This window comes from Lathyrus oleraceus, chromosome 5 (assembly GCF_024323335.1).
Source record: "Lathyrus oleraceus cultivar Zhongwan6 chromosome 5, CAAS_Psat_ZW6_1.0, whole genome shotgun sequence".
Lineage (NCBI taxonomy): Eukaryota > Viridiplantae > Streptophyta > Magnoliopsida > Fabales > Fabaceae > Lathyrus > Lathyrus oleraceus.
Genome location: NC_066583.1, coordinates 271,655,167 through 271,669,066, shown reverse-complemented (window position 1 = coordinate 271,669,066; position 13,900 = coordinate 271,655,167). Strand labels below are relative to the sequence as shown.

General features: G+C 39.6%; 1 protein-coding gene across 1 annotated transcript; it reads left to right on the top strand.

Annotated features, from left to right (window-relative positions):
* The first annotated feature begins 1,386 nt into the window (after nt 1-1,386).
* Nucleotides 1,387-2,442, top strand: LOC127083810 (calcium-binding protein CML24). The gene has a single exon (XM_051024148.1). It carries the CDS (start codon nt 1,772-1,774, stop codon nt 2,183-2,185), a length of 414 nt encoding a protein of 137 aa, XP_050880105.1. The 5' UTR covers nt 1,387-1,771; the 3' UTR covers nt 2,186-2,442.
* The last annotated feature ends 11,458 nt before the right edge of the window (nt 2,443-13,900 follow it).

Below are 13,900 nucleotides of genomic sequence, written 5' to 3'. Positions count from 1 at the left end.
TGCGATCAAAAACCTTTTCAGAAAGAACACTTTTTAATCCTTTCTAACGCACACAACAAACTAGTGCTTAAGCCTCCACCGAGAGTAGACAAGCCAACGTTTATCCTTTAAAACGTGATCGAAACAGTCGTTCATTAAAAGACACCAACAAACTGTAGTTCCCCGAACTACGAATGCTCTGATTTCCTTATTGCACCATAAGGATACGTAGGCAGGATATTGCTAGATCTTCGCGAGCACACTAATAAAAAACCTCCCTTTTCCCCTTTTGAGGTTTCCATCCATCTCTTTTCAATATTTTTATCACTTGAAGAAAACAAATAACATTAACTAACATTCAAATCGCAAATTAGACTAAAAGGTTCCCGTTGAGTACAACGGACGTGAGGGGTGCTAATACTTTCCCCTTGCGTAATCGACTCCCGAACCCGAATATGGTTGCGACGACCATTATTCTATTTTTAAAGGTTTTATCGATATTTTCCTATTCCTTCATTGGGATAAATAAAGTTCGGTGGCGACTCTGCTCAAACTAATTTTTCCGCGACCATCGCGAGGGATCGTATTCTACGATGATGAAGGGCTAAGACCCTCCCAGGATCCTCCAACTTCTCTATGTTTAAAATCTACTAGGTTATATGACGCTAATGGGTCGAGATCCCATTGGGGCTCTCCGACTTCTTTAGATCTAGAATTAACCGAGTTCTGCAAACGACCAGAGGACGAAAATACACCAGGGTTCTCTGATTCCCCTACATTGCAAACCTTCTTGGACTCTCTGGTTTCTTCGTTAAAATTGTAGCTTGCCGACTTCATTAAAGTCATTAAACTTCTCAATCAATGCCAAGATGAATCCCTTAGAAATTGTTTCATCATCAAGACCACGAATTTACGGGAACTCACTTGATCAAAATGCGTAAAATTAAAGTACGTGTAGATCAAGTCTATTGGGTCCAGGATAAACTCAAAACATTTCACCCTTACAAGCCTCATGCTTTAGGGGCATTGTACATCCCAGAATTTCTAGCTTAGCCGAGATATTTATTTTTAATGTTGTTCGAGATGGTCGTGCAGGAATCCAAATCGACAAACATAGTGAACTAGGATTAATGGTCATTAGTGAGATGTCGAACGTTACCTCCAACATTTAAACTTTAGAAATGAATGGACGACTCACCATGGCTTAGCGGGAGTTACAATAAAGGCTATATAAAGGTCATCAGGGAAAGAAAAAATAAGTAAAGCATTTTGACACAATGATCTATTGCAAAGTGGTTTTTGAAGTTAGATTCAATCATTGTCGCGTGTTACTATCGTAAATTAAAGTCAATCACGTCCCTAAAATGTGTAACCATATAAGCGGCACTTATTGAGACAAATTGATTATAAAAACTTATCACTTTGTTTCTTAACCAAATTAAATATCTGCCATTTGTGCTTTTACGACCAGCTTTTAACTTAACCACAAATGGTGAACTGGACAATCACAGCACGACATAACATGCTATGCTATGATCTCATCTCGTGATTTCCAACCATATTTTTCAAGACACGCTTCTTCCTTCACTTTCAATTATCTCACTTTCACTACACTCAAACACCGCGTTTGTGTCTACAAATTAACCCACCTCAAAAAATCTCTTATCTTCAACTTTTTAAAACCTAAATAACGCGTTTCCGTGACCGAATCACGTTTCTATAAATCACGCCTCACGGAAACTAACTCAACTATATACTAAACTGAAAAACCTTCTTTCTCTCGGCGAAAGCCATGGACGATGAAGTGCGCAAGATCTTCAACAAATTCGATAAGAACGGCGACGGGAAGATCTCGCGCGCGGAGCTCAAGGAGATGATGCTGGCGCTCGGATCTAAGACGACGTCGGAGGAAGTTAATCGGATGATGGCGGAGGTTGACCAGAACGGCGATGGGTACATTGATCTGAAGGAGTTCGGAGAAATACACACCGGCCGTGGTGACGATAGAGAGCTCCAAGAGGCGTTTGAGATGTACGATTTGGACAAAAATGGACTGATCTCGGCGAAGGAGCTGCACGCGGTTATGCGGCGGTTGGGGGAGAAATGTTCTCTTAACGATTGCCGGAAAATGATCGGAAACGTCGACGCTGATCACGATGGTAATGTAAATTTCGAAGAGTTTAAGAAGATGATGAGTGGCTCCTAATCTTAGTTAAATGTATTTTCCCTCTTAATTTTAGTTTACTCAACCCTCTTAATTTATATGTAGAGGCATTTTCCGCTTTTATTCTCGTATTAGTAAGTGTTATTTTCATTTAAAATAGGGGCGAGAAAAAAATAAATAAATAGAAAGAACCTACTATTCCCTGCACATTGAATGTTTCCCTATACATTAAATGTTTCTATGGAACATTTTATTCCCCAATTTAATACTACTCCTCACTTATGAGGATGGCACTTTAATATTTGTTCTTTATAAAAAAAAAGCTTTGATATAACTTTACTCTAATTGATTGATTAGATTCAAGTGATTATGAAATTCTAGTTAAGCATAAATTATTTGAAAAAATCTGAATTCGAATCATAATTATAATATACAAGTAAAAGAGATAAAATTATCACAACCCTTTATAATACTCAAAAATGAATCATGCAATTGTGAATGTATGTCTCTTCATCTAGGTCTATAACTTCACATTTTGAGTGATATCATTGGTTGCATGAGTAGTTTTTTTAATGTATATCTCTCCTTTAAAATTTCAATCTACTTGCGTCTACTGTATTTTAGAAAATATTACATGCACAAAATTATGTTTTTACTTTCTTGTCATTTGAATTGAATCAGTACTTTTTTTAAAAAGAGGGAGAAATCCGAAGAAAAAGAAGAAGTTAATATAACATTTGAGAAGTGTCAAAGGACAATAAAAACCGAACAACAAAATAAGAAGAAAAAAGACAATGGAAAACAACTAAAAATGAACAATCAAAAGTCACCTAAAACACACTAAAATCACTAGAATCAACTGTAACAACGGCTCCACCCAAAAGCAACTATATTGGAGCTCAAAACTACATCAACAAAATAAGGAACAACATCCAAAAATTAAACCACTGCACATTCCAGGAGAGAGATTGATCTTTAAAATCACTATTGATTTAAACACATGATAAGGTTCTAAAGTCAACCCGAGAAGAGGATAGAGATCACTGGTAACTTGCAAGAAACCAACTCCAACTCAAAGAGATACTCTTATCTGCTGCCTCTTTTATATTTGTTGAAACACCAATGAAAATCCTATCATTATGCATAGACCAATCTAAACCATTGTGTGTCAAATAATAGAAAAGCCTCTCTAACTTTAGCCATATCACCTAGATAAATAATGATTTCAAAAAGGAAATTAGGATCTCTAGGAAGAACAAAATGGAAGCCCAACAAACTAAAAATCATATACCAAACACCAGAAGCAAGACTACAAATGACAAACAGATGGAAAGATGACTCAACCCGATCACCGCAAAGGATACAAGAGATTGCATCTGGATCAACTAAGAATTTCCTCTAAAAGAGATTCTCTATGGACGAGAACCGATCTTGCAAAAATTGACAAGAGGAAATCTTCATCTTGGAGGGGGGGCAACTATCCCAAATTAGGGTAAGGTTGGGAAATCCCTATGTACCCAGGTAACAATAAGAGGCTTAGAGCTCAATTGGGAGATGATAAGCATATGCGATAGAAAAAATATCATCCTTATTATGCCTCCAAACCCGCCTATCTCTCTCCTCACTAAGTCGGACATCTCGGAGACCCGACAAGAAGTTAGTGACTAAAGGTTCCTCGTGGACAAAAAATGGGCGCCTACATCTAAGATCCCAAGTAAAACTACCATCCACCCACCTACCTATCTCCCCCCATAGACCCATCTTGAACACGAGAAATGGGGAAGAGCTTATGAAATCTAATCATAAGAGAAATATCCCCAATACAAGGGTCATTCCAGAAAGAGGTCTGAATGTCTCACTCAACCTTCCTAAATAGGCATTTCTCAAACCAATTTGAAGGATTATCCTTCTTGGACCCAAGAAAAGTCATACCTCTCCATCAAATAGAGACAGACTACAACCCAACAATCTTACCTCTGCTTAAGGAATAAGCACTATGGACACCATAACAAGCATACAAAATATCACGCCAAAAGACTAGAAGTGAAATTCTAGTTATCAGACTTTAGATGTCACACGGGTTGTTATGACATCCAATTCTGCACTGACAAGAATTATGCAGAACTTAAAAGTAAGTGCAGTAAATAACACAAGTAATTGTTTACCCAGTTCAGTCCAACATGACCTACATCTGGGGGCTACCAAGCCAGGGAGGAAATCCACTATCAGTAGTATTAATTCAAAGCTAAACTCACCCGTTTACAACTTGTCACTTAATCCCTACCCAATGCAATTTCAATCTTACACTAAGATCAGAGTTCCTACTCACTCCCCCTCAATCACCTCAGTGATTACTACCTTTAATCAATATTAAAAACAACTTTGAAGTCACACTTCAAACAACTCTTGATTGTGCTTTACAGCTTTAATCAAGATACACAACACTCACGCTTAAAAGCTTTGAGCGACACAACACTTACAACTCAATGAACACCCTATGCCAAAGCAATCATCTACGTGATAATGGCTTGGCTTACAAGATATGTCTAATACAAGACTCACAAAAATACAGCAGTGAAGTATGATGGACACACTAAATCTTCACGCCTCAAAATCCCCAGTTCTGAATGAAGGAACGACTTCCTTTTATATTGCAGTACTTGGGCCTTTGCACTTGTATTCTCCTGAATTTAAGGTCACGCGAGTTCCCCTAAATTCCACATCTAGGTTACTAACAAATAGGCTATTTGTTAGGTTCATTAAATGTAGTTTGGTTGTTGATTTCCTAGATTTTCTCTCAGCTGTTGAATCCCTGAAGAATAGCCTGAGAAAAAGCTGAAACAGAAAACTGAACAACCTACAATATAGCATATGCTGTCAGGAATGAATGTCACGACATTCAGCTTGACATCAAGGATCATATGCTAAGTCTGTTTTTCCAGAAAACAGACTGTACAATTTTGCTGACCTGTACATGACCAAAATGACCATTCTACAGTAACAGCTTACATTAATAAATGTCAAAGTATCCAATTTGACATTTACACATTTGGCCTAAAGTTAGTTCTGTTATCCTCTTGAAGAACAAACTAAGAAACATACTGAAGTGTACCAGAACACCACTCTGTCTATTGTTCAGTATATGCTGTCAATGATGAATGTCATAACATCCAGTTTGACATTCAGTCAGTAGGCCTTATGCCAGGTCTGGTATTTCCTTGATAACCAGACTGGAAATAAATACTAAGTTCTAACAGAACACAAGTTGTTCTATTCCTTAGTATCTGCTGCCAGGAATGAATGTCACAACATCCAGTTTGACATTCAATAAATCCTGTTTTAGCTAATCCTGCAGTAACTACTCAAGTGTGTCATGACATCAGTCAAGACATCAGAGTACAGTTAGATATTCTAACCTACAATGCAGTCACACATACACACCATGTCATGACATCAGTCAAGACATTAGAATCCAGCTAGTGTTTTACCATATAATGCAGCCAATTAAACACCTACAAACTCCCCCTTTGGCAAATTTTTGGCTAAAACACTTTGATCCCCATAACAGAGTTCATAGCAGCGGAATCACACATCTAGCAGGAAATAAACCTAGCTAATACACTCAGAGCGGCAGCACACTCACACACATGGAAGTTAAGTAAAACTTCACATAACAGCACACATACAGAAGTTAAATAAAAACTTCTAATTGCAGCACACATCAGCTGCAGGGGAAGGAAGTTAAATAAAAACTCCACACACAAAACAGCATACAAACAGAAGTTAAGTAAAAACTTCATCACACATCAGCTGCAGGAGGAAAAGTAGAGTGTGTCATGGATATCTGTTTAAGAAACACGAAACTCTGTTGTCCTGGGGAATCACCTGTTACTCCCCCTTTTTGTCAAAAATGTTGCCAAAGCAACACTTTAAATTACAAGCCAACACCATAAACAGGAAAAAAATGACAGAATTACAGACAATGATTTATTCCTCAGCCTCATCATCAACCTCCTCTTCAGACCTGGCCTCCTCCTCATCCTCAGAACTTTGCCCAGCAGCTTCATCCGTATCCTCAGCAGACGTCTCCAATTGAAAGATCAACTTTTCCAACACATGCTTCCTAGCCTCCAGTTCTTTGCAAGTCTCTCTGAGCACTGCAATGACAGCAGCTTTATCTGGTTGGTGGCCAGCTTTGGATGCTTCTTCCGATGTCATGACAATGTCAGGAACATGCTTGCCCTGGAACAGTTTGTAGCTGAAGGCCAATGGACTCTCTCTCCTTTTCACAAAGTCATTGTCTGTCAGGATGTGTGGGAATTGATTCAGCACAATACCACATATGAGAGATGGAAAGGCTATAGGTCCCTTCACACTGAAACTCCCAGCATGTTTCATGGTCTGATCAAAGATGTAGGTGCCATAATCCACCTTTGCCTTGGTTCCAATAGCATAGATGAACTTTCCCAACATCACAGACACAGTTGACTTGTGATTTGTGGGTACCCAGTTGGCTGCTCCAACTTTGTGTAACATGGCATACTTCACACTGAGTTGGCTGGCCACCAGCTTCCCTTTGAGAGGCCATTTCCGGACTTGCTTTGCTGTGATGACTTGACATATTCTGTTGTCAGTCACTTCAAGCTCTGGTTGCACTTCATCTGCTCTTCCCAAGTACAGATTGATTACTGAGGGGGAAAAGGTCACACACTTGCCACGCACATAGACCTTTCTAAATTCTCTGGACTTCCCATCAGCACACTCCTCAGACAGATTGACAATGAACTCCTTCACCAAGGTCTCATAGCACTTGGGGAGTTGAGTCACAGTTCTCATCAGCCCTGCCTCTTTAATGAGGTCCACAATTTCCTTGCACTCCAAGGCGTTCTGAGCCAGTTCCCTGTCCAAGGCCAGCCTCTTGTGGTAGACATACTTCCACCTGTTCACACTAGAGGCAAAGTGGAAGGGCACATTGTCTATAGGTACCTCTGGAACACTAGCAGCCAACTTGCTAGAGGTTGGCTTCTTCCTGGACATGGATGTTGTGACATCACAGGGAACATCCGAGTCAGACTCCACCACAACAGCCTTGGTCTTCAGTTTCTTGGGCACCTCTTTGCTCCAAGATTTTGCAGGTCCATGCCCTTTTCTTTTGCGTGCACTCTCTGTCACAGCTTGCTTGGGAGAGGTTGTCTCATCAACCTCCTTGGTTGGGGACTTCTGCACCACAGTCTTTTTCTCCCTCCTAGTCCTAACCCTCTTGGCTATGCTAGGGACAACTGAAGCCAAAAGTTCATTATCTGAGAACTCTTCCAAGTTAACCGTTTCAGCTCTAGGGTTGTCATCAACACCTTGAGTGACATTGACCTTCTCACCTCTCACTTTGCCTGAGGGTTTGTCAATCTTTGACCCCTCATGAGCCTCAGGTTGCTCAACATTGTCAGAGACATTCTTTCTTAACACTACAGCGTTATCTTGACATGCAACAATATCAGGTATGATAGTGTTCAAGGGAACAAAAACCCCAGGAACATTCCGATTACCAGATAGTATCTGAGTGACAATAGTTGCAATGGAGTTATGCACATACCTCGAGCCTTCCCTTGTTTGTTCATCAAGAGCGATTTCTGATGAAAATCCGGAGACCGTTTCCTTAGGTCTTCTTGCATGGGACGAAGTTGCAGCGTCAGCAACAGGATCCTCCCGGGTAGGGTTGCAAGACTCAGTGCTGAGGGAATCAGACATGGTCGTATAGGTGGTTGAGTCGGATTTGTGTGACATGATTAACGTCTCGGAGGAGAGTTGAATCGTTTCTTTGGAAGAAGGTTTGCACAAATGAGAGTTTAAGCGACGGAATGTGAAACGCTTGACGCAAGAGTGAGGTCTATTAGTTTTTGACCACTCAGAGCACACTATTTGTTGTTTAATAATTTGACTTACTAAACAGTAGCTAACTAACTTCAGTAGTTGCTATAAATTATCAGACGTACACATTCCCTCTTTGCCCTTACTATTGTCAAACTGAGTAACATACAATGTCATGACATTCTGGGTGACATTGTACTCAGTCTGCGTCAGGTTCCTCCATACTATGGTTGACCACCTGCTACCAGACGCTAGGTATTTAGTTTCTGCAGATGACAATAATACACACATCTGTTTATCCCTTGCTATCATGTCATTTGTATGATGACCAATAGGTGCCAAAGACTCATAACTTTCAATCAGACATTTTCCACAGTCTGTCCTTTTATCTGAGGACAGATATGGGCCTTCTCTCATAGTTCCCTTGGAAATGTTCTTCTTCATTCCTTTTACATGAGGTTGATCAAGTCTTCCATGTCCCAGCTTCCCTTCCTGATCTCCCTTGGCTAAGGGGCACTTGGGGAAGTAGAGTGAGTCTTTAGATTTCCATAGATAGCAGTTATCTTTGGATCTGTCTCCTCTCATCACTTCCTGATTGCAACCATTCAACACCACACATCCTCCCTTAGTAAATTCCACCTTGCATCCTTGGTCACATAGCTGGCTTATGCTTATGAGGTTTACAGTCAGTCCTTTTACTAACAATACATCACTCAGTTTTGGAGCTTCAGGACAATCCAGCTTACCAACACCCTTGACTTTTCCTTTAGTTCCATCACCAAATGTCACAAACTTGGTGGTAGGAGGTTGTAGATTCACCACTAGGTTGCTCATCCCAGTCATATGCCTTGAGCAGCCACTATCAAGGTACCAGTCTTGTTTGATAGGTGCCCTTGGAGATGTGTGAGCAAGGTTAGCAACACATTGTTGATTCTCAGGAGAGGGATGAAGCTTAGATGTCTGCTGCTTAGGATTGACCTGAGGTGTCTGCTTAGCCGCCCATGTTTGTTTCTTAATGGGGACATTATGCTTAGACACCTTCTTCTTAAGCCTACCTTGCGAGGTCTGGTTTGGGTAACCATGCAGCCTATAGCAGAAGGGTTTTATGTGACCGAATCTACCACAGTAATGACATCTCCATCTCTGAAATTTCTTCTTCTGATGTTTGCTCATTCTGGTTCTCTGATGTTGAGACATTGGATGTGACTTCCGCTTGAATTTCTGAACTCCAGCCTTAGACTTTTTGAGTTCAGGTGAAGAGTTCTTAGTGAGACCTAAACCAGATATGGTTCCTGACTTCTGTCCCACTTTTAGAATCTCTTCCAAGGTGTCAGATCCTTTACTCAACATTCTGATGGATTTGGTCATTTGATTCAGCTTGGAGGTCAGCAGGGTTATCTCACCATTTAGACCCTCTATGACTTTCAGCTGCTCCTGTTTCTCAGATTCTAGCTCTTTGATGAGTTTCTTCTGCTTTTCTCCTTGGATACATACTTCTGCACTTTTAACACATAGTTCTTTATATGAGGCAGCAAGTTCATCCAAGTTGAGCTCATCTCCGCTTGAGTCATCCTCTAAACCACAGACACTGGTCAGAGCTGTGACATGTTTAGCCGATTCTCCTTCAGATTCACTCTCCGTGTCTTCCTCTGACCAGGTGGCAGATAGCCCTTTCCTTTGCATCTTGAGAAAGGTAGGGCATTCAACCTGAATATGACCATATCCTGCACATCCATGGCACTGGATTCCCTTGCCTTGTTTGAACTTTTCTTCAGAAGTTGATCTTTTCCTTATGTCAGACGGGATGTTCTTGACATTGGGTCTACCCTGTTGGTCAACCTTCTTTATGAACTTGTTGAACTGTCTTCCAAGCAAGGCTATGGCTTCAGATATGCTTCCATTTCCTCCACTGTTTCCTTCTTCTGACTTCTCTTCAGTGTTAGATACAAATGCTATGCTTTTGTTCTTCCTGTCAGCATCCTCACATAAGCCCATTTCAAAGGTTTGGAGGGAACCAATGAGCTCATCTACCTTCATCTTGCTGATATCTTGAGCCTCTTCTATGGCTGTGACCTTCATAGCAAATCTCTTAGGCAAGAACCTGAGAATCTTTCTTACAAGTTTCTCTTCAGCCATTTTCTCACCTAGTCCACCAGCGGTGTTTGCAATCTCAAGAATATTCATGTGAAAGTCATGAATAGTCTCATCCTCTTTCATCCTCATATTTTCAAACTTGGTGGTCAGCATCTGAAGTTTGGACATCTTCACCTTGGAAGTACCTTCATGAGTTACCTTGAGGGTATCCCAAACTTCCTTAGCTAGTTCACAGTGGTGCACCAGCCTGAAGATGTTCTTACTGATTCCATTGAACAATGCATTCAAGGCCTTGGAATTTCCAAGAGCTAATGCCTCTTGCTCCTTGTCCCACTCTTCTTCAGGAATCTGCACACTGACTCCATCTTCACCTGTCTTTGTTGGATGTTCCCATCCTTTGTTGACAGCTCTCCAGACTTTGCTATCTAGAGACCTTAAGAAGGCTATCATACGAGGCTTCCAGTCATCATAGTTAGAGCCATCCAACATGGGTGGTCTATTTGAGTGTCCTATATCCTTGTCCATGGTACTAGAAAGTAACTTCCCTAGATCTCACCCAGATATTAACAGGCAGGGTGTCTGCTCTGATACCAATTGAAATTCTAGTTATCAGACTTTAGATGTCACACGGGTTGTTATGACATCCAATTCTGCACTGACAAGAATTATGCAGAACTTAAAAGTAAGTGCAGTAAATAACACAAGTAATTGTTTACCCAGTTCAGTCCAACATGACCTACATCTGGGGGCTACCAAGCCAGGGAGGAAATCCACTATCAGTAGTATTAATTCAAAGCTAAACTCACCCGTTTACAACTTGTCACTTAATCCCTACCCAATGCAATTCCAATCTTACATTAAGATCAGAGTTCCTACTCACTCCCCCTCGATCACCTCAGTGATTACTACCTTTAATCAATATTAAAGACAACTTTGAAGTCACACTTCAAACAACTCTTGATTGTGCTTTACAGCTTTAATCAAGATACACAACACTCACGCTTAAAAGCTTTGAGCGACACAACACTTACAACTCAATGAACACCCTATGCCAAAGCAATCATCTACGTGATAATGGCTTGGCTTACAAGATATGTCTAATACAAGACTCACAAAAATACAGCAGTGAAGTATGATGGACACACTAAATCTTCACGCCTCAAAATCCCTAGTTCTGAATGAAGGAACGACTTCCTTTTATATTGCAGTACTTGGGCCTTTGCACTTGTATTCTCCTGAATTTAAGGTCACGCGAGTTCCCCTAAATTCCACATCTAGGTTACTAACAAATAGGCTATTTGTTAGGTTCATTAAATGTAGCTTGGTTGTTGATTTCCTGGATTTTCTCTCAACTGTTGAATCCCTGAAGAATAGCCTGAGAAAAAGCTGAAACAGAAAACTGAACAACCTACAATATAGCATATGCTGTCAGGAATGAATGTCACGACATTCAGCTTGACATCAAGGATCATATGCTAAGTCTGTTTTTCCAGAAAACAGACTGTACAATTTTGCTGATCTGTACATGACCAAAATGACCATTCTACAGTAACAGCTTACATTAATAAATGTCAAAGTATCCAATTTGACATTTACACATTTGGCCTAAAGTTAGTTCTGTTATCCTCTTGAAGAACAAACTAAGAAACATACTGAAGTGTACCAGAACACCACTCTGTCTATTGTTCAGTATATGCTGTCAATGATGAATGTCATAACATCCAGTTTGACATTCAGTCAGTAGGCCTTATGCCAGGTCTGGTATTTCCTTGATAACCAGACTGGAAATAAATACTAAGTTCTAACAGAACACAAGCTGTTCTATTCCTTAGTATCTGCTGACAGGAATGAATGTCACAACATCCAGTTTGACATTCAATAAATCCTGTATTAGCTAATCCTGCAGTAACTACTCAAGTGTGTCATGACATCAGTCAAGACATCAGAGTACAGTTAGATATTCTAACCTACAATGCAGTCACACATACACACCATGTCATGACATCAGTCAAGACATTAGAATCCAGCTAGTGTTTTACCATATAATGCAGCCAATTAAACACCTACAAGAAGCACCCGAGATAATGCGTCAACTCCATTTGGCTAGAAGGGCTAAGTTAACCAGTCGAAGGTCTCTGACTCCCAAACCCCCTTTCTTCTTAGTTTTACACACATCTGACTACTCCACCCAAGATATCTTAGATTCTACTTTCACACCATCCTAAAGGAACCTTCTCTTAATCCCCACTAAGGTCTTCCATACTTTTATTGGCATCTTAATGAAAGATATGAAGAAAAAAAAATAGCATTGAGGACAGAATTCAGGAGGATCATTCTGCCACCTAGACTAATGTATCTATGATTCAAAGAATTAAGCTTATTTTGCATCAGATTAACAAGAGGATCCCAAGTGGATTTCCACTAAGGATTTTCCGCAACATGTAACCCATGATACCTTAAAGGGTAATACTCAATCCTACAATGCAGAAAATCCTCATCTAGCTCTAAGAAGGAGGAATCAACATTTATCCCAATCAGAATACTCTTATGAAAATAAATCCAAGACTTGAAGCTAGCTAGAAACCCTTTAGAATAGCTTTAATAGTCCATAATTTGTTGGACATGTGACTTCGCACACAAAATGGGGGGTGAATTATGTGTTTCAGAAAAATTTGGTTTTGAAAACTTTTCCGATTTAAAATCAAAGTTATAAACAATTTTAGAAAATTTTATGGTTTTCCAGTGGAAAATAAAATGCGAAAGACAAAATGTAGAAATGTAAAACGTTAAGGTTCATCCAAAACAGAGGAAAAGACCTACCCCTCTCCCCAAGAATTTATCTTGAGAGTATCATATAAACTTAAGAGCTTTTAGTAAGTTAAACTCTCAAACCCCCATATATAAGAAAAAAAATACATTTTGTGGCTAACTTCCAACCAAACAACAAACACACGAGAGATTTTGTGAGACTTCCTTCCAAACATGTGATCGGAGCAATTAATCTTGTTTCCACGAGACTCTTGGAGAGATTAGTTTTCAAGCTTCAAACAAACTTTGGGAGCTTTTAACAACAAGATGAGATCTCGAACCTAAAGTTGGTTTTATATTAGGCTTACTAAAAACCTGTGAAATTTTACCACCAAGCTAATCTCAAACCAAAACAAGCTTTTAACGCGGGCCGAGCTTTAACCGAAACTTGGTTTTATTGTGGGCTAACCAAGAACCCAAAAGATTTTATCATGGGATGATCTCAAAAAGTACGTTTGGATGAGCTATATGTTGTTCCTTTTTAGATTTTGGTGCATTATGCAAAACAATATGGTATGTGCAAGCTATTTTTGTGAAGAAAGCACACGTGTGGGAACAGATGTCCCAACATGTGTGCAACATATTGCCTTTGTCAGTAGGCCAACGTTGTAGCTATTCTGCAAGTTATTTTTTGGTTGTTACCATCAAATATGTTGTAGATTTATTGTTATCTTTTAGCAATACACTTATGTGGATTTATTTGATTAGATTGGTTGTGATCAAATCAATTTAAACGGAGATTTAAATTTTAATCAAATCAAATATTTTTGGAGGATATTTGAAAAACAAATCTTAACAAGATATCCTACAATTACGTGCATGGTCAAATACCCATTGGAAAAGCCTAGAATCTACATTTCTATTTAAGGAGACTCAAACCTAACATTTGAAGGGGGAAAGTATTGAAGATTTTATGTGTTAGGGTTTATCCTTTCAGTATTTGCTTGTGTTTTTATTTGTCCACCACTTTGTTACTTTCATTCATATCTT

Bases quoted from the DNA above. Each gene is read 5' to 3' on its own strand.
- LOC127083810 (XM_051024148.1), top strand. From the start codon at position 1,772: ATGGACGATGAAGTGCGCAAGATCTTCAACAAATTCGATAAGAACGGC.